Below are 27,512 nucleotides of genomic sequence, written 5' to 3' on the forward strand. Positions count from 1 at the left end.
TTAGACAAAGATAACCCAAGTAAACACAAAATGCAGTTTTTAAGTGATGATTTTATTTGTTAAGGAAAAAAAATATCCAAACCTACATGGCCCTATATGAAAAAGTAATTGCCCCCTAAACGTAATAACTGGTTGTGCCACTCTTAGCAGCAACAACTGCAATCAAGCGCTTGCAATAACTGGCAGTGAGTCTTTCACATCACTGTTGAGGAATTTTGAACCACTCTTCTTTGCAAAATTGTTTTAATTCAGCCATATTGGAGGGTTTCCGAGCTTAAACTGCCTTTTTAAGGTCATGCCACAGCATCTCAATTGGATTCAAGTCCGGACTTTGACTAGGCCACTCCAAAACCTTCATTTTGTTTTTTTAAGCCATTCAGAGGTAGACTTGCTGGTATGTTTTGGATCATTGTCTGCTGCAGAACCCAAGTGCGCTTCAGCTTGAGATCACAAACTGATGGCCGGACATTCTCCTTCAGGATTTTTTGGTAGAGAGCGGAATTCATGGTTCCATCAATCACAGCAAGTCGTCCAGGTCCAGAAGCAGCCCCAGACCAACATACTACCACAATCATGTTTGACTGTTGGCATTATGATGTTCTTCATGTTTCACTGTTGCAGTCATTACATTTGGGTAATCTGCTGGCAGGTTGCCCTCAGTCGGCCTGATTAACAAAGTCTTGGGTCCTGCGTCAGTTGCTGTCCCTTCTTTTATGACATCAGGTCGTCAGGAGTATAAAAGATGCAGCCGACCCCATTACATCAGTCTTTCTTGCCACACGGTGCCCGAAGCCAAAGCAGTTCGCAAGTGCCGCTCGGCCGACTCCTGAGATTTTCGTGTTCGAATTTCAGATCCGAAGTCTTCATTAAAAGCTAAGTACCCCGTTGGGGAAACTTTTTTCTTGCTCCAGACCGATGTCAGAAAAAGTTAATTGTATTTCTTGTGGGAAGCAAATACCTCATAAGGACTTTCATTCCTACTGTATTCCTTGCCTAGGCCCTGACCACAACATTGCTAATTGTCGGTTCTGTGCTAGATTTAACGAACGCACTATTAAGCGTCGGTACGATTTTGCATTTCACTAGTTTGGCAGAAGATTTAATTACACAATGTCATTGGATAGCCATCCGACTACCACAATTTGCAAGAAACTCAAAGAAAAGGACAAGCATCCAAGGTCCAAAACTGATGATGAGGCTTCTTTTAAGCCAGTCGCCGGTTCTCAGTGAGGCGCTTTCGCAGCCCCTGACGCCTGCTACTTTAGAGCGGCAGGCCGTTTCCGACTCCCACGTGGAGCCGACTAGGCCACTGGAAACTCAAGGTATTGGAACCTCGGAAACTATTCCCTCAGATGGGTCCGGAGCTGCTGAGCAGGTATCGGCATCTGAGGGTGTTTTCAGGCCTACACAATTATATGTAAAAACGACCTCAGCTGCAAAGGCAAAGACTAAAGCACCTTTAAAGACAAAGAAACAAGTACACCAGCCCCATGGACAGGCCTCCATGCCTAAAAAACAGATGCTCAAAATGGCCAAAGACCTAATTGCTTTGATCAGGGGTTCCCATCCCCCTCCTGGTAAGAGGCCTAGGCAAGAGACAGAATATGAATCTTCGGATCAGGTTTCCATTTCATCTGATTCCTCTTCTGATCAGGAATACTCTCTTCCTCCCTATGAGGATTCTGATACCGAAGAATCTATCCCTTCAGCCTCTCCTCCTGAGGGTTATTCTTTTGGGGAAACTCTGCATACTATGAGGGAACATTTCCACTGGGAGAGCCAAGATTATTCAGAATCTAAGAAAAGGCTCAGAGACTTCCTTTTACTACCTCAGCACAGGCTCCTTGCTGTTCCACATGTGTTAGACATTGTAGATGATGTTTTTTCAGAGTCCAGTCTGACTCCTTGCCTCCAGCTCCTGTTAAGCCAGGCAGATACTACAGGGTTCCTGATTCACATAAATTTATTTTTAAAAACCCTGCTGCTGACCCAGAAACTATCTCTCAGGGTCCCAAAGGGGTCAAGGCTTCCACTGCAAAAAACCCTACCCCCTCTGACAGGGATTATAGGGCACTGGACAGATGGGGAAAAAAGATTTACACTTCTGCTACCTTGGCTATAAGGGCTCCAAATTGTCAGTTTCAGATGCTTAAATATCAGCAATATATTATGTCACTGCTTAAACAGAAAATGTTGATAAATTCTGAATGTGCAGAAACCAAAGAAATGCAGGATTTATTGCATGCAGCTGAACAAGTTGGAAAGCATACTTTGCAATGTGGTTTTGATTCTGTGAGGCCTCCTGCAGGGCCGCTGTTACGGGTTCTGTCATCAGGAGGCATGTTTGGTTAAAGGAACAGAATCTGCCTGATCATGTTAAAGCAAAATTATTAGATGCTCCATTACAGCATGATACCTTGTTTGGTGTTAAAGCAGAGGAGGTGTTGAAGAAAATGGAGGACAAAGCAAAATCTATGCAAACAGTCAAGGATTTCTTACAGGTACAGCCTCCAAGATTTAGCAGACACTGGCCTACAAAGAATTGGTCCTTTCCAGTGTCAGACAGGCCACAAAGGGGCAGATGCAGACACCCTAGAGGCAGATCCCAGCCCCAAGGCACATACAGGTCTAAACAATGGGATGCTTCTGCCTCCAAAAGCGGAGAAGAGAAATCACAGCCATACAGGAAACAGTCCCAATGACTTCCCCCTACCTGTCCCAAGCACTTATCTTCTGGCAGCACCTTTAGGGGGAAAACTAGCACTTTTTCATCAAAATTGGCACATAACCCAGGACAAATGGGTCTTGAACATAGTGTCCCAAGGCTACAAGTTTCACTTTCATACCCTGCCAAGGGCACATCGTTTGCCAGACCTGCCAAAAAATCAATGGGCAGAGGCACAAAAGCAAGTTTCATCCCTCATGGACATGAGGGCCATTCAGCAAGTACCAGAGCAAGTGTAGGGACAAGGATTTTACTCAAGACTGATGTTCATCGTGTTTCACTGTTGCAGTCATTACTCTAGGGTTAACCTGCTGGCAGGCTACCCTCAGTTGGCCAGAATTCCAAAGTCTAGGTCCGGTGTTGGTTGCTGTCGCTTCTTCCCTGATGTCAGTGCGCCAGGGGTATAAAAGATGCAGCCGACGCCATTTTCTTCAGTCTTTGTTGCCGCGCGGTGCCCGAAGCAAAAGTAGTTCGCAAGTGCCAGTCGGCCGACTCCTGAGATTTTCAAATCCGAATTTCAGAACCGATGTCTTCATTAAAATCTAAGTACCCCATTGGGGAAACTTTTTTCTTGCTCCAGACCGATGTCAGAAAAAGTTAACAATTGTATTTCTTGTGGGAAGCAAATACCTCATAAGGATTTTCACTCTTACTGTGTTCCTTGCCTAGGCCCTGATCACAACGTTGCCAGCTGTCGGTTTTGTGCTAGATTTAACCAACGCACTATTAAGCGTCGGTTCGATTTTGCATTTCATTACTTTGGCCGTAGATTTAATTATATAATGCCGTTCGAACAGCCAACGACCAGAGTTTACAAAAAACGCAAGGACAAGGAAAAGGATAGGCATCCGAGGTCCAAAACCGACAACGAGGCCTCTAACAGGCCAGTCGCCGATTCTCAGTGAGGCACTTTCGCAGCCCCTGGCGCCCGCTACCTCAGAGCCACAGGCCGCATCCGACTCCCACGTGGAGCCGACTGGGCCTCTGGATACTCAAGGTATTGGACACTCGGAAATCATTCCCTCAGATGGGTCCGGAGCCGCTGAGCAGTCATCGGCTTCTGAGGGGGTCTTCAGACCTACACAACTGTATACTAAGCCATCTTCAGCTTCAAAGACAAAGACTAAAGCAGCCCTAAAGACAAACAAGTACCGCATTCTCCTATTCAGACTTCAATGCCTGAAAAACAGATGCTCAAAATGGCCGAAGACCTAATTACTTTAATCAGGAGCTCCCATCCTCCTCCTGATAAGAGGCCTAGGCAAGAGACAGAGTATGATTCTTCTGATCAGGTTTGTATTTCCTCTGATTCCTCTTCTGAACAGGATTACCCCATGCTTCCCTATGAGGATTCTGATGCTGAAGAATCCATTCCTTCAGCCTCTCTTCCTGAGGATTATTCTTTTGGGGAAACCCTGCATACCATGTGGGAGCATTTCCACTGGGAGAGCCAAGATTATTCTGAATCTACGAAAAGGCTCCGAGACTTTCTGCTACTTCCTCTGCACAGACCCCTTGCTATTCCACCTGTTCTAGACATTGTTGATGATGTATTTTCAGAGTCCGGCCTCTCCCCCGTCTCTTTACCCCCTGCACCTGCTAAGCCAGACATATACTACAGGGTCCCGGATTCTCACAAATTCCTATATAAAAACCCTGCTGCTGACCCTGAAACTATATCCCAGGGTCCCAAAGGGGTTAAAGCTTCCACTGCAAAAATCCTGTCCCCTCTTATAGGGATTCTAGGGCTCTAGACAGATGGGGGAAAAAGTCTACACTTATGCTACCTTGGCTGTAAGGGCTTTAAATTGCCAGTTTCATATGCTTAAATATCAGCAATATTTAATGTCACTGCTTAAACAGAAATTGTTGACAAATACTGAATGTTCAGAGAACAAGGAATTGCAGGATTTATTGCATGCAGCTGAACAAGTGGGAAAGCATACTTTGCAATGTGGTTATGATTCACTGGAGGCCTCTTGCAGGGCCTCTGTTACAGGCTCTGTTATTAGAAGGCATGCTTGGTTAAAGGAACAGAATCTGCCTGATCATGTTAAAGCAAAATTATTAGATGCACCATTACAGCATTTTGTTTGGTACTAAAAGCAGAAAGAGGTGTTGAAAAAAATGGAGGATAAAGCAAAATCCATACAGACAGTCAAGGATTTTTTACAGGTACAGCCACCCAGGTTTAGCAGGAACTGGCCTTCTAAAAATTGGTCCTTTCCAGTTTGACAGACCACAAAGAGGCAGATACAGGCGTCCCAGAGGCAGATCTCGGCCCCAAAGCTCTTACAGGCCTAAACAATGGGGTGCTCCTACCTCCAAAAGTGGAGAAGACAAATCACAACCTTACAGGAAACAGTCCCAATGACTTTCCTCTGCCAGATCCAAGCACTTTTCTTTTGACAGCCCCCCTTAGGGGGAAAACTAGCACTTTTTTCATCAAATTGGCAAATGGTTACCCAAGTCAAATGGGTCCTGAACATAGTGTCCCAAGGCTGCAGGTTCCATTTTCACACACTACCAAGGTCAAAAGGCATGCCAGACCTGCCACTCAGTCAATGGGCGGAGGCACAAAAACAAATTACAGCCCTCATGGACATGAGGGCCATTCAGCAAGTACCACAACAAGAGCAGGGGCAAGGATTTTACTCCAGACTTTTCCTAGTACCCAGAAAGGGCAAAACCTGGAGACCAATACTGGACCTGTCTACACTAAATAGAAGTTCCAAAATTCAAGATGTTGACTCTACAGCAGCTACTGCCCATGCTGGGCAACAAGGCTTGGCTCATAACTTTGGACCTGAAAGATGCATACCTGCATGTCCCAATCAGACAATCTTGCAGAAGATACCTCAGATTCATAGCTGGCTCAATGCATTACCAATTCTCTGCACTGCCCTTTGGCTTATCTACTGTGCCCAGGGTCTTCACAAAATGCCTGGCTCTAATAATCTCATTCTGCAGACAAAGAGGAATACAAATATATCCCTACTTGGACGACTGCCTCATTCAAGCAGATAACAAGGACATTCTACTACAGCACCTGGCGTTTGTAAAAAGATTACTAACATGCCTAGGGTACACAGTAAACAAAAAGAAGTCAAAACTAGTACCCTCTCAAGAGATAATATTCCTGGGTGCAAGCTTAAATACAACTGCCCAGATGGCTTATCTCACGCCAGACAAACAAAGGCAACTGACTACTTATTTCAAAGTATTGGCAACAAAGGCCGAGTTATCTGCAAGAAAACTTCTGCAGGCTTTGGGCTTCATGGCATCCTGCATTCTGCTAATTCCATATGCAAGACTGCATATAGGTTCATAGGTTGGTACTGGGCTATCTGCCCGAAGGCATATATTAGCCCAGCCACATTGTGCGGTATTCACCGCCCCTTTAGTAGTTCCCTAGACCCTTGTATTAGCAGCTAGTACCCTTGGCCCCTATCTAGTAGTGCTGTTGGTGTGATCCCGGTGTGAACTTTCTGTTACCCATCCTCTCATCAAGGTTCCTCTTGAAGAGTGATAGTGAGGGGTTCTGTCTTATGTAGATCGGAACCCTGTTCCATAGTAAAGGAAGTCTCTTGTGAAGGGAATCTATCCTTTATGATATGAGGAATATATTTCTTATGAGGAAACTTCAATGGTATCTAAAAAGTGTTTGGACTCAACATTGCCACAGCCTGGAAACAATAATTACCCTCATTCCCCTGCCTGCAACAGGAGTTTCGATGGTGGGCAAAGGTCTGTCACTACAACAAGGGACAGCCATTCACTTTACCCACAGCCAGGCAGACATTAACAACAGCTGCATCAGATTATGCCTGGGGGGCCCACATGGCAGGAAGAGGTATTCAGGGCACATGGTCCGCAAGCCAAATGCATCTACATATCAATCAAAAAGAGATGCTAGCTGTTCAGAATGCCCTGACAGCCTTCAAGGATCAACTTCATATGGGACCACTACTGATAAAGACTGACAATACCACAGTCATGTGGTACATAAGCAGGGAGGCACTCATTCCTAGCCCCTTTGCAGACTAGCCATGACTTTGTGGGGCACAGCATTGACTTACCAAGTACATCTGCAAGCACAATTCCTGCCAGAAAAGATAAATACTCTGGCAGACGAACTAAGCAGAAACCTCATGGATCCCCACTAGTGGAAATTGGATCTGCAAGTCTTCAGCATGATAACAAGGAAATGGGGATGCCCCTCACAACTGCTAACTACAGAGATTCTGCACAAGGACTTATCACAAGCAAGCATGGAAAGTGGATGCTCTATCTTTCAGCTGGAAAAACTTAACAGTATATGCCTTTCCTCTACTGCCCCTCCTCCCCAAGGTACTCCTAAAGGTCAGACAAGAGAAGCCAAAAATGATACTGATTGCCCCAGACTGGCCCCGCCAGCACTGGTACCCAATCCTAAGGAACCTGTCTGAATGCCCAGCCTGGACATTACCTCAAATTCCTCACTTAGTGTCCCGTGTCCCAACAAAACAATCAGATCCTGCACAGCCAGCATGGCGGTTAATGTAGTCATTCAAAACACCCCTCTTTCTAAAGCGGTGATGTATGTTATTTTGGAGGCCAGGAGGCCTAGTACCAGAAAATCTTATGCTGAAAAATGGAAGAGATTCTGTGCTTGGAACCAGACACAAGGAATTGACATGATTGTACCAAATATTCCTCAGATTTTGCAATACTTAACTGAGATGCTGGACAAAGGCCTATGCTTTTCATCAATTAAGATTCATGCCTCTGCCATTTCAGCTCATTACAATACAGAACCACGTATTTTTTCTCATCCTTTACTAAGGCAGTACCTCAGAGGAGCCAAAAACTTAAGGCCTCTAAGGAGATCACCAATACCTGCATGGGACCTCAATTATGTCTTGGAAAAACTCACCCTGCCTCCTTTTGAGCCAGCCGCTGCAGCTGATATAAAATTTTTATCTTGGAAAACAGCTCTGCTCCTAGCAATAACTTCTGCAAGACGAGTCTCAGAGCTACAGGCACTCATGGCTGTGGAACCTTTTATCATTTTCCATCCAGATAGGGTTTCTCTGAGGACAAACCCGACATTTATGCCTAAGGTAGTGTCCATTGTGGCCCTTAATCAAACTATTCACTTGCCTACCTTTTATCCAAACCCACAGAATAAAGGTGAGAGACTTCTGCATTCTTTGGACATACACAGACAGCTGCGCTTCTACTTGGACCGAACCAAAGTTTTCAGAAAGGCTGAGCAATTACTAGTGGCATATGCTGCAGGACCACAAGGAAAGGCTATCTCAAAGCAGACTATTTCAAAGTGGATAGGCCACTGCATTCGTTTCTACTATTCACAACATGGCAAATCAGTGCCCAAGGCCATTGGGCCACATTCAACCAGAGCAGCAGCCACTTCAGCAGCCTTCCTCAGAGGAGTACCAACCAAAGACATTTTAGAGGCTGCAACCTGGAGTTCAGTGCACACCTTTACAAAACACTGTCACTTACCACTCTACTCTAAATCCAGGGCAGGCTTTGCCACTGCAGTTCTGCAGGGCTTCATAGCCGCTCCTAATCCTATTTAGCACCAGCCTCCCAACCTTAGCTTTGGGATTCAACCCAATTGTAATGACTGCAACAGTGAAACACGATGAACATAGTGCAGTTGTATACCTACCATAAATGTAGATGTTCGAGTGTATTCACTGTTGCAGTCCAGGTTACCCACCCACCACCCCACTTATCTTTGCTGGAACTTATCTGTACTTCTCTATTCTATACAACCTATGTGGTGTATTTGCTTGTAGATGAAGGAATAATTGACTTCGGTGCATGCATGCTTTATTGACATATTTTTAGCCTGCCCTTTTGGAGGCACCTGACTTCTGGGGCAAGAAAAACTGAAGAAAATGGTGTCGGCTGCATCTTTTATACATCTGGCGCACTGACGTCAGGGAGGAGGCGACAGCAACCGACACCGGACCTAGACTTTGGAATTCAGGCCGACTGCGGGTAGCCTGCCAGCAGGATAACCCAATTGTAATGACTGCAACAGTGAATACACTCGAACATCTACATTTATGGTAGGTACACAACTGTACTTTACTACCTATGCTAGGCAAAGATGCCTGGTTGGTAACTCTAGATTTAAAAGAGGCTTACCTGCATATCCCAATCAGGGAATCTTGCAGAAGATACCTCTGCTTCAAAGCAGGCTACTTGCATTACCAGTTCTCTGCACTGCCCTTTGGCTTGTCTATTGCGCCCAGGGTCTTCACAAAGTGCCTGGCTCCAGTAATTGCATTTTGCAGGCAAAGAAATACTCAAATATATTCATACCTGGACGATTGTCTAATTCAGGCAGAAAGCAAGGACATTCTTCTAAAGCATCTGGCATTTGTAAAAAGTGTTCTAACTTGTCTAGGGTACACCATAAATGAAAAGAAATCACAACTGTTACCCTCTCAAAAAATTACATTCCTGGGTGCAAGCTTGAATACAACTGCCCAGATGACTTACCTTACGCTAGAAAAGCAAATTCAATTGATGACTAAGAGGTGGCCACAAAAACGCTGCTATCTACAAGGCAAATTCTGCAAGCCTTGGGGTTCATGACCTCCTGCATTCTTCTAATTCCATATGCAAGACTGCATATGAGGAAACTTCAGTGGTACTTAAAAAGTTTATGGAGTCAACATTGTCACAGCCTGGAAATAATGATTCCTATTATACCTTGCCCTTGCCTGCAACTAGAGTTCCTATGGTGGGCAGAGGCCTGCCACCAAAACAAGGGACTGCCATTCACTCCACCCCCTGCCACCCAAACCCTAACTACAGACACATCAGACTATGCTTGGGAGCTCATCTGGCAGGAAAGTGCATCCAGGGCAAATGGAGCCCAAATCAAATGCATCTACATGTCAATCTTGAAGAGATGCTAGCTGTACAGAATACACAGACAGCCTTCAAGGGCTACCTTCATCCTGGAGAACTAATGATGAAGACAGACACCACAGTTGTGGTACATAAGCAGGGGGGTACACATTTCTACCCCCTTTGCAGACTAGCCATGGCATTGTGGAACACGGCCTTGATCTATCAAATACAACTATAAGCTCAGTTCCTGCCAGGAAAGCTAAATACTCTGGCAGACGAACTAAGCAGAAATCTTATGGACCAACACGAATGGAAACTGGAACCACAAGTTTTCAACATGTTGACATGCAAATGGGGGAGCCCAAACATAGATCTTTTTGCCTCACCCCAGAACTATCAGTTGGACAAATTCTGCACAAGAATTCATCACAAAAAAGCTTGGAAAGTGGATGCTCCATCATTCAGCGGGAAAAAACTATCAGTCTTTGCTTTTCCCCTCTGCCTCTGCTCTCCAAAGTTCTACTAAAGGTCAGACAGGACAAACCAAAAATGATTCTGATTGCTCCAGACTGGCCTCGCCAAAACTGGTACCCACTCCTGCGCAATGTGTCACACACCTTCCTTTGTGGCACCTGCCTCAGACACCTTACCTACTATCTCAGCAGAACTACCTAATTCTGCACACTCAGCTCCAAACTTTGAATCTTGCAGCATGGCTAATCAACTAATTTCATCCTTGGCATCCCTCAGCAAACCTGTGATGGATGTCATTTTGGAGGCTAGAAGGCCTAGTACTAGAAAATCGTATGCTGACAAATGAAAAAGATTCTGTGCCTGGAACCACTCACAAGGAATAAGCACAGCAATGCCCAACATTCCTCAGATTCTGCAATACTTAACTGAGATGCTTCACAAGGGCCCATCTTTTTCTTCCATAAAAATCCATGCCTCTGCCATTTCAGCTCATTACAACACAGAACCTATTCTCTTTTTTCTCATCCTCTGTTAAAGCAGTATCTCAGAGGGGCCAAAAATTTAAGACCTCCTAGGAGAGCACCAACTCCTGCATGGGACTTCAGTTTTGTTTTGGAAAAACTTACTCTCCCTCCTTTTGAGCCAGCTGCTACTGCTAACCTAATAATTCTCTCCTGGAAAACAGCTTTCCTTTTAGCAGTCACTTCAGCTAGGATTTCAGAATTACAGGCTCTTGTGGCAGTGGCGCCTTTCATTATTTTTCATCCGGACAGGGTGTCTCTCTGGACCAATCCATCTTTCATGCTTAAGGTGGTATCCAGTGTGGCTCTTAATCAGACTATTCAGCTGCCAACTTTCTTCCCCAATCCACAGAACAAGGGTGAGCGGATTCTGCATTCATTGGATGTACACAGACAACTTAGAGTGTACTTAAACTGGACAAAATCTCTAAGAAAATCTGAACAACTATTGGTGGCATTTGCTGCAGGGGCAGAGGGAAAGGCTATTTCAAAGCAGACTGTTTCCAAATGGTTAAGCCATTGTATTCATTTCTGCTATATGCACCATGGTAAACCTATCCCTAAGGGGAATCAGATCTCATTCCACCAGGGCTGCATCTACTTCTGCAGCCTTTCTCAGAGGGGTTCCTACCAGAGACATTCTAGAAGCTGCTACCTGGAGTTCAGTTCCATACGTTCACCAAGCATTACCATTTACCTCTCTTCTCTAAATCCAGATCTGGCTTTGCCACTGCTGTCCTGCAGGGCCTTATAGCTGCTCCTAATGTTGTATAGATCCATCCTCCCAACCATAGCTTTGAGATTCTACCCAAATGTAATGACTGCAGCAGTGAAACACAAAGAACATAGTACAGTTGTGTTCACTTACCATAAATGTAGATGCTGTTGCAGTCCTAGTTACCCACCCTCCAGCCCCATGTTTTTCTATTACTATACCTCTCCTTTCTTTTACTATGCTTAAAAGCCTTTTTGGTGTATTTGCTTTTGTTTGGAGGTATATTTTTTGTGTTTTAAATTGTATACATATATATATTTTGCTCCCCATTTGGGGGGGCACCTGACATCTGGAGCAAGAAAAACTGATGTAATGGCATCAGCTGCATGTTTTATACCCCTGACAACCTGACGTCATGGAAGAAGGGACAGCAACTGACGCAGGACCCAAGACTTTGTTAATCAGGCCGACTGAGGGCAACCTGCCAGCAGATTACCCAACTGTAATGACTGCAACAGTGAATACACTCTAACATCTACATTTATGGTAAGTGTACGCAGCTGTACTTTCTTTTTCTGAAATGATGCATTACCTTTACGCCAGATGTAATGGGATGCACATCTCCGAAAAATTTCAACTTTTGTTTCATCAGTCCACAGAATATTTTCCCAAAAGTCTTGGGGGATCATCAAGACGGTTTTTGGCAAAAGTGAGACAAGCCTTTGTTCTTTTTGGTCAGCAGTGGTTTTCTCCTTGGAACTCTGCCATGCATGCCATTTTTGCCCAGTCTCTTTCTTATGGTTGAGTCATGAACACTGACCTTAACTGAGGCAAGAGAGGTCTGCACTTCTTTAGATGTTGTTCTGGGTTCTTTTGTGACCTCTTGGATGAGTTGTCGCTGCGCTCTTCGAGTAATTTTTTTGTAGACCGGCCACTCCTAGGAAGGTTCACCACTGTTCCATGTTTTCTCCATTTGTGGATAATGGCTCTCACCGTGGTTTGCTGGAGTCCCAAAGCTTTTGAAATGGCTTTGTAACCTTTTCCAGACTGATAATGTCAATTATTTTGTTTCTCATCTGTTCCGGAATTATAGATCGCAGCATGATGTCATCCTTTTTGAGATCTTTTGGCCCACTTCAGTTTGTCTGACAGGTTCTGTTTAAGTGATCTCTTGATTCAACAGGTCTGACAGTAATCAGGCCTGGGTGTGGCTAGTGAAATTGCTTTCCCAAAAATGTGATTAGCCACAGTTACTTCATGATTTAACAAGGGGGCAGTTGCTTTTTCACATAGGGCCCATGTAGGTTTGGATATTTTTTTCCTTAATAAATAACTGCATTTTGTGTTTACTTGGGTTATCTTTGTCTAATATTTGTCTAATATTTACATTTTTTATATGAAACATTTAAGTGTGACAAACATGCAAAAAAAAATAAGAAGCCAGGAAGGGGGCAAATGCATTTTCATTACACTGTTCCTCAAGTTGATGTCTGAGGTTAAAGATCACTTTGGGAAAGCAATTTTTACAAATGATTTACAAGTAATTTGGACAGCTTTAATATAGACTGAAAACATTGCTGACTGACTGAAAATCCTGATTTGGACCCCTCCTTACAAAATCTTGGACCTGCTCCTGTGCCAATCCTGTATGAACTTACTATACTTCACTCACCCCTTTCAATCACACTCACAATCCTTTCCAGCCTCCATCTCCACTCATTTTGTTTTCCCCACTGCCTTACCTTAATTAATCTCTGCACAGTTTTCCTCTACCTCTTTCTTCCTTACTCACCTGAGCTACCTGAAAAATCCCTACCCTGCACTCTTCTTATAATCTCCTCCTCTCCAGCCTTCTTCCTTCTATAACCATAATATTAACACCTCTCTCATACTAACACATCACGTAATTCCAACTCACTGTCTCAAATCATGTAATCTCTGATATCTCTTTAAATATCTTAATAGATTGTCTCTGGTCTCATTTACCACATACTAATCTATGTAACAGATTTGACTACGGAATTTTTCCCCACATGTTCTCCAACTCATGTTACTGTTTTTCATTGCACTGTACTATGAAACCTATGTTCTATGTCTTTCCCATCACAGCATTTTTTCACAGTTATGTTTTGTTGTTTAACACAATACTTAGTAATTTAAAATTAGTGATTTAAAATTTTGTATTTGCTGTTTTATAATGTAACATGATACTTTGTGATTGAAAATATCTGTACTTGATTTTTGAAATGTTGTGATTGTGGAGCTTTTTTCCCCTGGGCCTCTGCTGAAAATGGGCACTTTCTCGCTCAGTCGGATTTCCCTGGTAAACAGATGCCAAATAAAAGTAAATGTGGTGCATAAAGTGCCAAAGAAAAGTCATATAAGCATGACAAAACACTTTACATATTGTACTAATTAACTGTCATTGACTGTTTTCAGTGTCAGCTTTAAACTTTATCACTCTGTGTACACAGAGACGTTTTAAGATGCTGCTTTCTTTTATTTCCTGTGGTTGAATACACATTTTCTGACTTTTACTTTGTGGGGTCTATACTAAATAAGGGGTCATTTTATTGAGCCCCATCTGAACCATCTGTTCATCAGACTGTGAACCAAAGTTTTATTCAACTAGAAAAAATAAATAGTTGTGGTCTGGCTTGTATACCAATTTGTGTAACATAAAGATGCACTATGAACAGTGTTGGAGTCAAGTATTTAGGGGCAGAGCTCCAATGTCATAATAAAACTCATTTCTTATATTTCTTTTCCTTTGTTTATTTCACCTTAGAGGAGTATGTTTTATGCAAATCTGTACATTCAACTTTTCAAGTAAGTCAGTAATGTATGTTTTGAACTTCAGGTGTGCCTTTATCTACGCAGTGGGGACCTCAAGGCTATTTCTACCCAATCCAAATAGCACAATATGGGCTGAGCCACTACAGTAAAAATCTAACAGAAAAAGCACCTCATGCAGAGGTTTATGACACAGCTGAAGAAAAGGATAAATCCACCAAGACAAATGCATGGATTGTGCCAAAAGGATGTCTTTTATCTTCAGTATTTGATCATTCCAAGTTCAGCAATGTGAGGCATTTTAATGTACCAGGTATGTTTCTGAAATATAATTAGAATCTCTGTTTTAATATGCAGAACTAGTGCTAGAATGTTTATCGTTTTCTTAAATTCTCATTGCCTTTAAGTAATATTTTTAGTTTTCTGTGATAGCCCTTGATACACTTCCTCCAAACCAGTGATAGGAAAGAACTACTGGGTGAGATAGCTGTCCAGAAATATGTAGCAAAGATGTAAGAAACGCTCTCTAGATGGAATTGCTGAGGAGTTTTGCTCTGAAATGTTTCTGCTTGGTAGTAGTGTTTCTAATTTATATGTGGTCTGCTAAGATCTCCTCAAAGTTCTTCTTTCTTAACTGTTTCTCACCTTCAGAAGTTTTAATTTTACTGTGGTCATTCGTGATTCAGTTAGTCATTTCTTACAATCAGCCAGAAAGAAACCCCAATATCAAGATCCATTCTTGGTGAGGTTGCAATTTGGGCTCATCCTATCTTCCGTTCCAGTATGGCACTTTTTTCTTTGAATCTAATGCAGTAGGCTCCTCTGAAAGGATGCTACTCCAGTGGTGTCTACATAGCTATCAGGATAAAGAGCCTCTCTGTAAAGAGTGAATTTGCTGGTGCTTAGCCAACTTTAACTATTTTGAAGATTATTCTTTGGACATGTTTCCGTCCCACTGCCTACTGACCATCAGACCCCGTCTTGGTTTATTGGCCCATTCTTACCCCATCACCTGGCTGAAAGCCAAGAGGTGCTTCATTAAAGAAGCCATCACGGATTGTTCAGATTTTTTTCTGTTACAACCCTACATCCCCTGTAAATACTAATTATGCAAGGGAAAGGGAGTGCAATAGGCTGGACATCGGTAAGTAGCCCTGCTCACCCTTCCCCAAAGGACAGGAGTTTTTTTCCTCCTGTTTTCCACCAGAGAGATTGCACCATCCCATTGTAATATACAAGAAGATCAGAAGTAGATGAAGATGACAATGTTCAGTTTCTACATGATCAACAGGTTGCCATGGTACTAGTTAAGCAATGAATGGCTGATGTGCATAACAGGATGGAGGAACTGAGTGGTCAAGTAGAAAATGTAGACCATTTGGTTGCAGTGGACGATTAGGTACAGAATAGTCTATCTGGAGTGCTAATAGAAGATGAAGAGAAAATGGATTTGTTGGAGATTGTGAAGCAAAGATGACAGAGTGGACAGGTTTTTACTGTATTCTCATTGCAAGCCGAACAAAATTGTCAGTTGCCTTTCACTGCATCAGAAAGGTCTTAAGCTGATGAAGGCATCCGACTGGAAAGGTGAAAGCAAGAAAATGAGAGTAATACTGCTGGAACTGAATTCATCCTCCGGTCTTGGTGAGTACCATCTTGTGGTGGACCCTGTTTTCACAAAATTTCATCAAGATGGCACTGATGTATAGAATGTATTTTATATAGCATGTCTCATGGAAAAAGGTAGGTTAAAAAATAAAAAGACAACTTGGGTCCACAGGTCCCAGGATAAAAAAGTCCCCAATCCTGGTGAACACACTGGTGCCAGGACTGGAAAAAAGAGCAGTGCAGAATCCTCAAGATGTGGAAATAGTCTCACAACAGGGTTAAACCAGGCTCATGGGGAAGACGGCCCCACATGTTGTAGGAGGAAGTAGTCCACAAAAAAAAATACAAAAACTGACAGACCATAAAAGAGCCATAAAGATGATAAAAGACTGTTGAGGATAAGGAAGAAATTATGTATTGTCTGTTATGCATGAAGTTGAGAATTTCTAGACGAAGAATATGCAGAAAGATTAAAAAGAGAAATGAAACAAAAGAAAAATTATGTGCACAAGAAAAACTGTCAAATGCTTCAAAGAAAAATGTATTCATGGGCTTGTACAACAGATTTATAAAAAACATTACAGAAGTGAGGGCACTTTGGGCTGACTGAGAAAAAAGCATCAGACGAAGTACAAAAATATAAGGACAAAACCCAGAGATTTTTGAAAGGTGTAAAAAAGAAACAATGACATGAGAAAGAGACCTCTGGTATGGTGCAGTATTTATGCAAATGAGAAAGCTACACTGATCAGTAAAACAGCTGCAAATATATTTGAAGAGTAATGCAGACCAAAGGCACAATGTTTTGAGACATTTCACAATAAAAAATAAGAAAACAGAGGAAATGTAGAAACGAGGATTAGTAAGGTAGGATTTGAAGACAAATTGAAGTTATGGATTATCTGTGAAGTGAAGACTTTTAATGTGGAGAATCCAAGACAGGCATTCTTGCAGCATGATGGAATTACAGGTCCCAAGATCAAGGAGCAGCAGGTGGAGCAGGAGGCATCTTTAGAAAATTTGCATCATGAAGATGCTCCAGAGCCGACCAGTACAAAAATCCAATTGAAGTTGCACAGCAAGGGAAGGAACAAGAAAGAGTGGCAAGTCTGACACACTGTTATGGAGTGATAGACCAAAGGGTTCCAATATGAAGGAGCAGCAAATGATGCAGGATGCATCTGAAGAGGATATGGTCCAAGAAGATTTTCTGGAACCTTCTGTAGATTACTTGCAAGAAACTGAGAGCAAAGAAGAGTTTCTCAATCTAAAATAAAATGATTTAAGGGAAGACCTGCCGGATTTAATAAAGATGGATAGACATATTAAGAGAGATGAAAGAAATAGATTACAGAAAGTAAATAATACCCATTACAGAAAATAACACAAATTATACAATGACTGTCCATTAATATTCAAAAACAAGCATGCTGATTGGTCATCCCAACCAGCGTGCCCGTTGCAAATCCGAGAATATACCAACAGAAATGGGTCTGATCGCCCGGACTTTTTTTCCATTAGTATATCTCATAAGTGTTGTACTTTTCTTTCTTTTTTTGTCTATTTAAAACAAAACAAAAGAAACCAGGAGACTTTTAATGAACAAGGGAGATGGTGCAGACAGAAATAAGAGGATAATCAGGTATGTTCTGCAAAACTATAGAAACTTACCTGATTATCCTTTTATTTTGACTGTCCTGGCTCTCCCTCATTCGTAAAAAGTCTCCTGGTTTCTTTTTTTGTTTTGTTTTCAAAAAAAAAAAAAAGGCGACTGAGATCTTCCTTTCTCCATTGCTTCCTTTGCGCACAGAACTGATGTACTGTGTAAGCATGGGAGCATGCATGAGCAGTACATCAGAAAAAAGGGCAGCACAAAGGCATTATACAAAGACATTCTTTAATAAAAGTAAGGATTTTTTTTTCCTTAAATGTCATTGTGTAATAGCAATAACTGACTCCGTGGTTGTGGTATATTGAAATTTACCCACAGTTGGCTTTATTTAATCATTCTGGCTTCGCTCTCGTGATTAAACCACACCAACTGTGGGTAAATCTTCAATATACCACACCACATCGTCGGTTATTGCTTAAATAAAACACCCAAAATGTGAGAAGATGGGTAGAGCAGATGAAAACAGCAATTTGGGACTATTAAGAGAAATGTATGTGATATAACAGAAATAAATAGAAGATAATGCTGTGAAACTAAACTAATATTTGATAAAGTGCTACCACAAAAACATGAGAAAGGAAGGAAACTAGTAAAATGCCACTATGGAAGCATCAAATAGAGAAAACTGTAAAGCAATCAAGACAAGAATTATCACTGTTACAAGACTGTACAAAAGGGAACAGATCAGCAAAAATACTTGGATAGCTGTGGTAAAAGCAATGCACAGTATCGAAACAGTAAGATTTATACACTAGTGCCAATAATGAACTGAAATTTTCTGCACAGGCAGAAAAAACTTAGAAGTTATGCAAATGACCAAAAAAGATTTTATATAGAATTGGGAAACAAAACAAATAGAAACACAATCAAATAAACAAGTAAAATAAAATAAAAAAAGAAATCGGCACATTTTGGAAAAGTATTTGTGAATGCCTCCATAGAACATAACAAAGATGATGCGTGGGTAGAAGAATTATAATAAAAAGTAAGGAGCTCTAATGTACGGAATGTGAAATAGAAAGTAATGGCCAGAGAGGCTGTAACTGGAAAACTCCATGCACAGGCACAGTGCCTAACTGTTACGCATTAGCATCTTTACACAAAGATTTAACCCTGAGTAAGAATTACTTAATATGTGCATCCCAAGCAGACACCAACCTGGTTAACAGTATGAAAATGGTACTTCACAAGAGTAAACCTACAAGCCACCCTAAAAACTGTAGACCAATAATTTGCCTTCTGCCAAAATACAAATTGCGTATAGTAATTGATACAGAGTTAATAGTCATTCAGAAAACTCTTATTGCAATAGAACAAAGGGGTAACAAAACAAAATCAGATGGACAAAAGATCATTTGTTTAAAAAAAAAAAGCCAGGCTTTCAGATGTACAAGATATACCCTATACTGATAACTACATTACAGTGACCATGAAACATTGACAAAACACTTTGCAGGTGAGCCATGCTAAAGGGCAAATTATTGCATTATGGATAAAAATTCATAGGGGGATATTCCAGGGTGACTCTGTCACCACTGCTGTGTATTTTGTCTTGCCCTTAACCCATAAAGCTGTTTACTTAACCGATTAGGCCACGGTTACCATTTGACTCCTTGAAAACAACCTTGTTGAAAGATTTTTCATCTACTTTTTATGGATGACTTAAAACTGTATAGTTCATCAAATGAGTTTGAAAGCACAACTGCAGATGGCTAAAACGTTCTCAGATGATATAGGAATGATACTTGGTCTTGATAAACGTGCAATAGCACCATTTAAAACAGGAAAACTTTAGTTCCAAGAAAATATCAACTGGGGACAGGAATGTAAAGGAACCTGAGCTGGCAGGAGTGTACAAATACCTGGGAATAGATGAAGGATCAGTCAAACTTGAACAAATGTGAATGAAGCTCAGTAAGGAGAACTTCAGAAGTATAAAACTAATATTAAAAACTGCCTTGACATGAAGGAATAAATGTGTAAGCTGTAAATCAATCTGTTGTTGAAAATTATTGAATCAGTTGGACACATACCTCTCAACTGTCCAGATTTTCACAGAATGTCCAGATTTTTGCCTCATATATTTGGTGTATTCCATATAAAATTTGTGGTTTTCTGACAAATGGCCTGGATGATCTGAGGATTGAAGTTACTCAATAATGTATACATTTGAGTGTCTATCAAGACATGTTAACACAAACCCTGTTACTCTAGCAACTTTCTAAATTTCTAAAAGCAGTATTTAAAATCTATCCCTAGCTTTGAGCCTTTGTCAGGCTTTGTCCGTATTTCTTGCACTAAGAAGATGAGCAGTATAGTTGGACAGGAAAACAAGGAAGATGCTTTATGCTTGTCAAATGCTATCATCTTAGTATACACTGATTTTATACATACATTCCTCGCACTGAAGGAGGTAAGGGCCTCTGCGAAACTGATTACATGTTTAAATCTGCAGTCTTGGGGCTGCATACATTCTGCTGACCTCATCAGATCCAAACATGGTGAAAGTTTTAAAACAGTAAGTCTGAGATTACATCTTTGCTTAGTTTAACCAGAAGGATTTCATTGTGAAGCGAGAATGGAAATCAAAACAGAAGCAGATGAAAGTCAGACACCAACTAAATGTGCCAAAAAAGAGAGTTTAAGGAAAAATCTCAAATGAGGGGGAAAGCAATGTGGAAAATTCATGATTATAGTGGCAAGTACAGAGATATCCTGCAATAATCTCATGTTTACCATGATTTGACGTAGGAATGGTTAAGGAGAGGTGAATTTAAACCAAAACATAAAAGGTTAATAATTGTAGTCCAGGATAGTGGACTACGTACACATTGGCTTACCAAGTCCATTGAGCATGTGGGAGAAACAGACAAATGCAGGTTATGCAAAAAAAAGAACTGGAAACAGTCTCACATTGTGTTGCTGGATGTCACCGTGCCTGTCTACTGAAAAGTACACTAATGTGGCAAGACTATTGTATTGGATATTATGTGAACACTGCAATATAGAAGTAACTGAGAAGCATTGGAAACATGAACCACAAAGCATTATAGAGGCTGATGTTTGTCACAAGGGATCGATCACCCATTACCAGCAGTTCAAAAAAAAAATAGAAGCAAGAAAACCAGGTTATAGTAGTCCTTGAAAAAAGAAGCAGCATTGATCATTGAAATTGCTACACCTAGTTATTACAGTGTGTTATGTATAGGAGGGCTAAGTCCTAAAATACCAGGTTTGCAGGCAAAAATGAGTGTTATGTGGAAGAAAGATACCGGACAGTTCCAGTAAGTAGTGGGAGTAACGGGCATAATAAAAAAAATAGTTTATAGTCCTTCTTGGATATACTGCTAATACATGCAACTTCATATGAATTACAGGATTCAGTTCTGAGCACACTGCAGGGGCTGAGAAGAGTGCATTTAGTTAACATCAAAGATTGAAGCAGTACTAATTTTATGAACATTAGTTGTACCCTGACTTTGGAATGGGGTCCATTCTTGTCTTGGTATTAGAAACCCAAAAGACGTGGAGGAATCAAACCAGACATACCTAGAGTTATTTTGCATGTAAGAACCACCATTGTGGCAGCCATGTTAACTGGAAGAGAATTTCTGTAGCCGGTCACGTGACACATGCAGATGATTACAGAGATGCAGCTTTTCTAGAGACTGCAGTTCATAGATGCTATTAAAGAGTGTAAGAGATGCGAACTGAAGCACAGGCTGATCTTCCCAACAGTGTTAAAAGTATTTCCTATAGAAGAAGCATTTTGATGAATGCTATTAAAGAATACAAGAGGTGCAAACTGATGCATAGGTTGATCTTCCTACCAGTGTTTAAAGTATTTCCTTAAAGTGATGGTGCTGCGGTAGCATTGTCGCCTCACAGTAAGACGTTGTCCTGTTCGATTCTCAGCTAGAGCATCTTCTATGTGGAGACATGCATGAATAGGCATACTTTCGTTGAAGGTTGTGCGTCAGGGCTGGCAACTCTGCACGTAAAAATCTACTGCCAATCATTAGCGGACCGGAGTTCTGCTGTGGCGACCCCTAACCGGGAAAAGCCAAAAGACACAACAACATTGAATTTTGTTTGTTTTTTTTTTTTTTTTTTGTTTGTTTTTTATATATAAGCTAATGCTGTTGAAGCAGTGGCAAACTTAGAGGGTGCCAGTCCACTCATTTTGTGAAGTAATGGAGACTGAATGTATGGAACTAGTTAATCTGGAAAACTCTGCAAGTTCAGTGGGAGGAGCAACAGTAGGCAAGTGAAAAAAGGAAAGTGTTCTTAAATAAAGCAGTAGGAGATATTGTATGAGAGGTTTCGCATCGGTATTTTACAATGAACCTTTACGAAAAGAAAACAAGAGTTATGTACTCATCATAATGATAGATCTATTTTCTCTGTTTCCATCCTTCCTCAATGTATAGGTCTTCGGAAGGATATTCCAGTGTACAGCCGGACCCAAAGAATGCTCTTGATCTGGATTGTATGTCCAGTTTGTAATGTGAAATGAAGGTATGGACCTTGGACTAGGTAGCCAAAGCACAGATGTTATCGAGAGGTACTCTGGAAAAGAAGGCGGTAGAAGGATTATAGATCTAGCTGAGTGAGCTTTTGGAGATGTAGACAGTGACATATTCCTTTGTTTGTAAACATGAGAAATGCATTGAGAAAGCCAACAGGAAAGAGTCACCTTAGATGCTCCCTTTCTCATCTTGACACGGGAGTAAGAGACAAACTAGTCCGTTTTCCTTGTGGGGTTTTGTCCTATGCAAATGAAAACATAACTGGCAAGGAACATCTGGTAAATGTAATCTGTATTTGCCTTTGTTCAAAAAATTTGGGAAAAAACAGTGTAAAATTAATCAGTTGATAGATTTCAGAAGCCACATTGGGAAGGAAGGAGGGGATGGTTCTCAAGCACACACAGTCTTTATGAAAAAAACAGGAAGGTTTAGAAAGTATGGCATGAAGATCATAAGTTCTGGCAGAAGTAATTTCAACTAAAAATGTTTTTCTGTTTTAAAAATGGTAGAACAACATTATCTGCAGGCTGAAATGAAGGGGCTGGTCAAGGCATATAGTGAAATTGTAATAATCCAGGTAGGAACTTGATCCTTTAGTGTGTGTGTGTGTGTGTGTGTGTGTGTGTGTGTGTGTGTGTGTGCGGGGGGGGGGGGGGGGTAGTAAAAAAAAGTTCCTCTGAGGAAAACATTAGATCGTCTCCAGGATGCAATAGGAGTGTGATTCTCGCCATTGGGAAAAGAAGATATGATAGCCAATTATACCTTAACAATAGAGTAACTGGCTCCCTTTTGGAAGAGGTGAGCTAGAAGATCCAAAATTGCAGCAAGTGGGGCCAAAAAAAGGGTCAAAATTGTATTTAGCTGCCCAAATGGAAAATCTTTTCCACTTTTGTAAACCTTTGTAATTGAAGGTTTCTACGAAGATATCAGTATGAACAACTGATGATGAAAACCTAGACCGTGTAACTGTCATTTGAATTGGAGAAACCATGTGATTAACCTAAAGGACGGAATGTCTGGGTGAGGCAACCCCAGTGGATAAGTCAATAGATCTGGAGCTGAGCCCAGTACTTGTGGGGGGGGGCTACTAGTTGAGGCCACACCTGTCAAGGCCAATAAGGTGTTATGAAGATGACTGTGACCTTCTTCACCAAAGCTTTCTACGGATATCAGAGCTATAGAGGAGTCTGGGTGGCCAACTCTGGATCAGAACATCCCTTGGTAAATCTCCCTCCTGAGGAGAGTGAGGATATCACACACAAGGGGAGAGAGTCCTTAAAGGCCTGCAAAGCTAGGAGAACCTCTCTCATCTCCAAGACAGTGATGTGAAGACTGGCCTTTGACTGGGACCATGTGCCTTGGACTGTCTTACCTAGTTAATGCAGTGTCTCCACCCTTGGAGGGAAGCATCCATGGTTACAGTGGCTCATGGAGAAGGAAGAATGAAGGGACGTACCTATGAGATGTTGAGATTCAGGCCACCACTTGATATGAGCTTTGCAGATGTTTGGCAAGGATACCGGATAGGACATGGGTTGATGTGTTATTGACCATTGAACTACTAGAGTCCCTTCAAAAACACACATGTAGTATCATGTTAGGGTAACTGAGGTACTTGAAGTTGTCATAGAGCCCAGATGGTGGAGGCAGTTTTGCTGGTGGTTTCTGACAGGACAGGACCGTTACAGCTTGTTGATGAAGGGATGAAATTCTTGTCTGGAGGGAGCTTTGCAACTTGAAGCTTCATGTCCAAAAGTGCCCCATTGAAATCTAAGGATTGTACTTGGCTGAAGCTTAGATTTCATTAGATTCACTGTAATCCTTAGGTTTGCACACAGATGGAGCAAGGAGTCTCTGGCTTGAATGAGTAGATCCCTGTTGGGGAGCAGTGATGAGCCAGTCATCCAAATAAGGGAACACCTGGACTTGAAGGCAAGCTGCTACCACTGCCATATATTTTTTGAACACCCAGGGGGCTGTGGTGAGAACAAAGGACAAAACTCTGAACTGAAAATGGCTCCCAGTGGAAAGTGAAGAAACCTCCTGCATTGTCTGTCCATTTTTATGTAGTAGCATGCATCCTGGAGGTCTGTCAAGCGCATCCAGGCATTCTCCCTCAGCAGAGGAAGAATAGGAGTGTACTGTGACCATCCAGAATTTCATTTGTTTCACAAATGTGCTTAGGTGCCCCAGGTTTAACATTGGCCTTAGGTCCCATTTTTCTTTGGCACTAAAAAGAATCTCGAGTAAATTCTGGATCCCATCTGGTTTGGTGGAACATCTTGGATGACTCCATTGTTTAGCACCTTCCTTATTTTTGAAGTGTTTGCTTCCCTTTGAGGGGGTGGTATGTTAGCAAGTTTTTTTTTTTTTCGAGGGCATAGCCTCTAGTTATAATCCTTTGCACCCGTTTGTCTTGAGTGATGGATGTCCATGTTGTTGGATGCAGTGATAAGCACCCCCGACTGCCTCCAGAGCAAAGCAGCTGGGCAACCATTCAGGAACCCTGGAAAGGCCTCTCAGAGTAGGACCCCCCCTGAAGCCTTGGTTCTGCACATCACCTCTGGCCTGGCATCCATTTTTTAGATCCCCTATTTGCTTTGAGGGGTTTTGTCTCCAGAAGTGTCAGGTGTAAACCCTTGAGACTTGCAGAACCACTTGCAAAATCCTCTTGCCTCCTGATTCCTGGAAAAGGTCCTTTGAGGAGTTGAGAATTTGACCTGTATGTCAGAAAGGGATTTACCATCTTGTTCACCTCTAGAGATTTTGGTCCCAAAGACAGAGAAACAGTGTTCTCCCGTCATAAGCAGCATTATCAAAAGACATCTTAAAATGCTCAGCAGAATCACATAGCTGCAACCAAGCATGCCTCCTGATGGAAATGTGAGTGCAGGCTTCCCTACACACACCCTCTGTAGTGTTGGAGATAAGGGCCATAAAGACATTGGGCAAAGACTGAAGGATAGCCAACTTTGCATCAGTGGATTTCCTCTGATCTGCAGACAAGATCCCAGGGTGAGATTTGAAAATCTCCTTGGTCAAATCTCTCTAAAAATGGATAACAAATAAGTCAAAGATGAGGCAGAGACCCACTTCTCAAACCTGTCCATCACACGAGACTCTGGTGGGTGGATGGAGGAATTTTCTTCAGCCATTTCCTTTTTGGTGGCCACTGCCACCCCTAAGGAATTTACTGCAGTACCCTTGCTCCTATTGGGACGATCCTTGGGGGGGGGGGGGGCAACAAGGAACTTATCCAGTTTCTGTGGATGGGTCAATCTATGTCTGGCTCTGTCCAAGCCTGCTTTGAGATGAAGTCCACCATCTCATTGGCGGCTGGGACATAGATGGGCCAGAACTGAAAGCCTCAATGAAATTGGACTCCTCCAGAGAAGGTGTTTAGGTGGACCACCCCCTTTCTTTTTTAGAAGTTCAAGGAATTGTCTGAATGAAATGTCATGAAGGGAGGATCTGGCAGAACCCTCTCCTTCCTCAAAGTCAGTATCAGTAGCGATAGACTGCTGAGGGGAATCCTGGTGCCTACTTTTGCATGTATGCTTCTTACGAACCTTCTCAGTGGGTTACTCCATGGTGGACTCAGAAGCCGAGATGGGCTCTTCCACTAGAGCTGGTTCAAGACTTCTGGTAGCTGTCTGCCTTGATGGGTCAAGAAGAGTAGGATCTGGACTCTGGGAAATTCTGTGGAGGAGGGATGGATCTGAGCTCAAAAGGGAAGTACTCTACTTTCTAGGTTGGGAGACAACTCTTTCGAAAGCCTTGAAGGTCAAACTCTAAACAGATTCAGGGAGCCTAGTCTTAGGAACCAAAACCCTTGAAGGAGGCTCAACCCAGGATACCATTGAGCCTTGGTCTAAGGCAGATGTGAGAGCCAAGGTTCCGAGAGGAGGAAATGGTTCCAGACCTCTGTTCCAAATGTATCCTTTCAGAAGTAGCACCAGCTATTCAGCTACAAGATTCAGAAGGCTCTGAAGAGGTCAGAGCCAGCCAAATAAAAGAGTCCATCAGTGTCGAGGAAGAACAAATCCTCAGCTCCAGTATAGGTCTACCTCAGGTGAACTTAGACCAAGGTGCTCCAGTCCCAGAGGGCGGCTCGGAGAAGGAACAATGACTGAATGAGGGGGAAGAAACCATTTCACTGTTTTTTTTACAGGAGAAGACACAGAACGAACACTTGAAGAAGCAGGAGGGGCAACGTCCACCACAGTGGCTGGAAGAAGCCTTTGATGACCAAAAGTTTCATAAATGCTAGAGGTCTCTACATAACCAGCACCAAGGCAGTAGACGCACTTCGCGTGAGTATCTGAATTGGGCATCTTATGGGGGACCTTTTCAAACATACTGACAAAATTAGCAACAACAACACCTGTAAAGAAATGATGGGCAAAGACTTTTTTTTTGTAAAGACAAAAAATACTTCAATGTCTTAAGTGCAATGACTAGAAGGGAAGTAAAGGAATTAAAAGATTTAAGAGAATGGCAGGTAGAAGTAAAGCATGATCTGGGCTAGATTATTCAGCACAGGAAGGTTATTAAGGAGAGGAGCATGAGCACCAGATGCTAAGTTTGAGTGACCAAAGTCATATACGAAGATCCATAAGTTGAATGCGGACAAAACAGCAAAGATAATATTTTAGAAGACTGGTTATTGTTTAAAGGTGAATAATGTACTGTATGTGTGACCTGGATAGTGGTACAGAGGTAAGGAAATTGGTTGTTCACTAGAATTAGTGGAACTAAAAGTGTAGAGTAGGTTTGGTAGCCCTGGATACTTAAAGATTATTGTGACAGCCCTCTGAATGTCTTTTATATGGAGGAGCTTACCTGTTGATGGGAACACAAAAAAAAGTCTGCAAAGGGGAATGCTTCCACTGTGCTTTAAGCTGGTGTTGAGTTCATAATCACGAATATTTGTAACAGACCCTGATTCCGTAAATTTTCCTGTTTTGACTTTTCTATAGCATAGAGGTTGTATTAATTCTCAATTTGTTTTATATTCTAGTAGATTGTGAGTATTGTTTAACCAGTGTGTTAGAAAATTGGGAATTTCAATTTCATACAAATAATTAGCTAAAATGTCCTTTAATAGGTGTGTTTGTAACTGTGTGTGTAAGAATATATAAACTATTGAACAGTTGCTGTTTTTATGTTATGAAATGACAAATCTGGTATATTACCCAGAGTGCAACAATGTATTTTATAAAGTGACGTAAAATCTTACTGGATGCTTTGTAATGTTCTAGTGAAAATTGTAATTATTGAAATGTTAATATCACAGTTAATGAGAGGTTAAACCAATATGTTCGGGCCACAGGTCCAGTTTAAATAGTGTATACTAAGGGGAAACTCAACATGCTTGAACTGAAATCTAGTGTGATGATGACATTCAGTAAGGATGTTGATACTGTTAGCACACAAACAGATGCATTTGCAGTGCACCTGTTTAGGGACTTTTAAAAATTAATAGTAATGTGTTAATAAGGGTGAAGCTGTATAGTGTGTGGTGGACTTAATCTGGGAACAGCAGATGTGTTGCTTAAAGATCACGTGCAGAGATTTATGTTCAATTTATTTTTGCAGT

General features: G+C 41.8%; 1 protein-coding gene across 2 annotated transcripts in view; it reads left to right on the forward strand.

Annotated features, from left to right (window-relative positions):
• GLCE (glucuronic acid epimerase) overlaps nucleotides 1-27,512 on the forward strand; it is a 712,908-nt gene that overhangs the window by 604,151 nt on the left and 81,245 nt on the right. For both annotated transcript variants that reach the window (XM_044077677.1, XM_044077678.1), the window contains one exon: nucleotides 14,172-14,417. In XM_044077677.1, the coding sequence (XP_043933612.1) occupies nucleotides 14,172-14,417 (246 nt within the window). The remainder of the gene's footprint in view (nucleotides 1-14,171; nucleotides 14,418-27,512) is intronic.

This window comes from Protopterus annectens, chromosome 7.part0 (assembly GCF_019279795.1).
Source record: "Protopterus annectens isolate FY-2018-M chromosome 7.part0, PAN1.0, whole genome shotgun sequence".
Taxonomy (NCBI): domain Eukaryota; kingdom Metazoa; phylum Chordata; order Ceratodontiformes; family Protopteridae; genus Protopterus; species Protopterus annectens.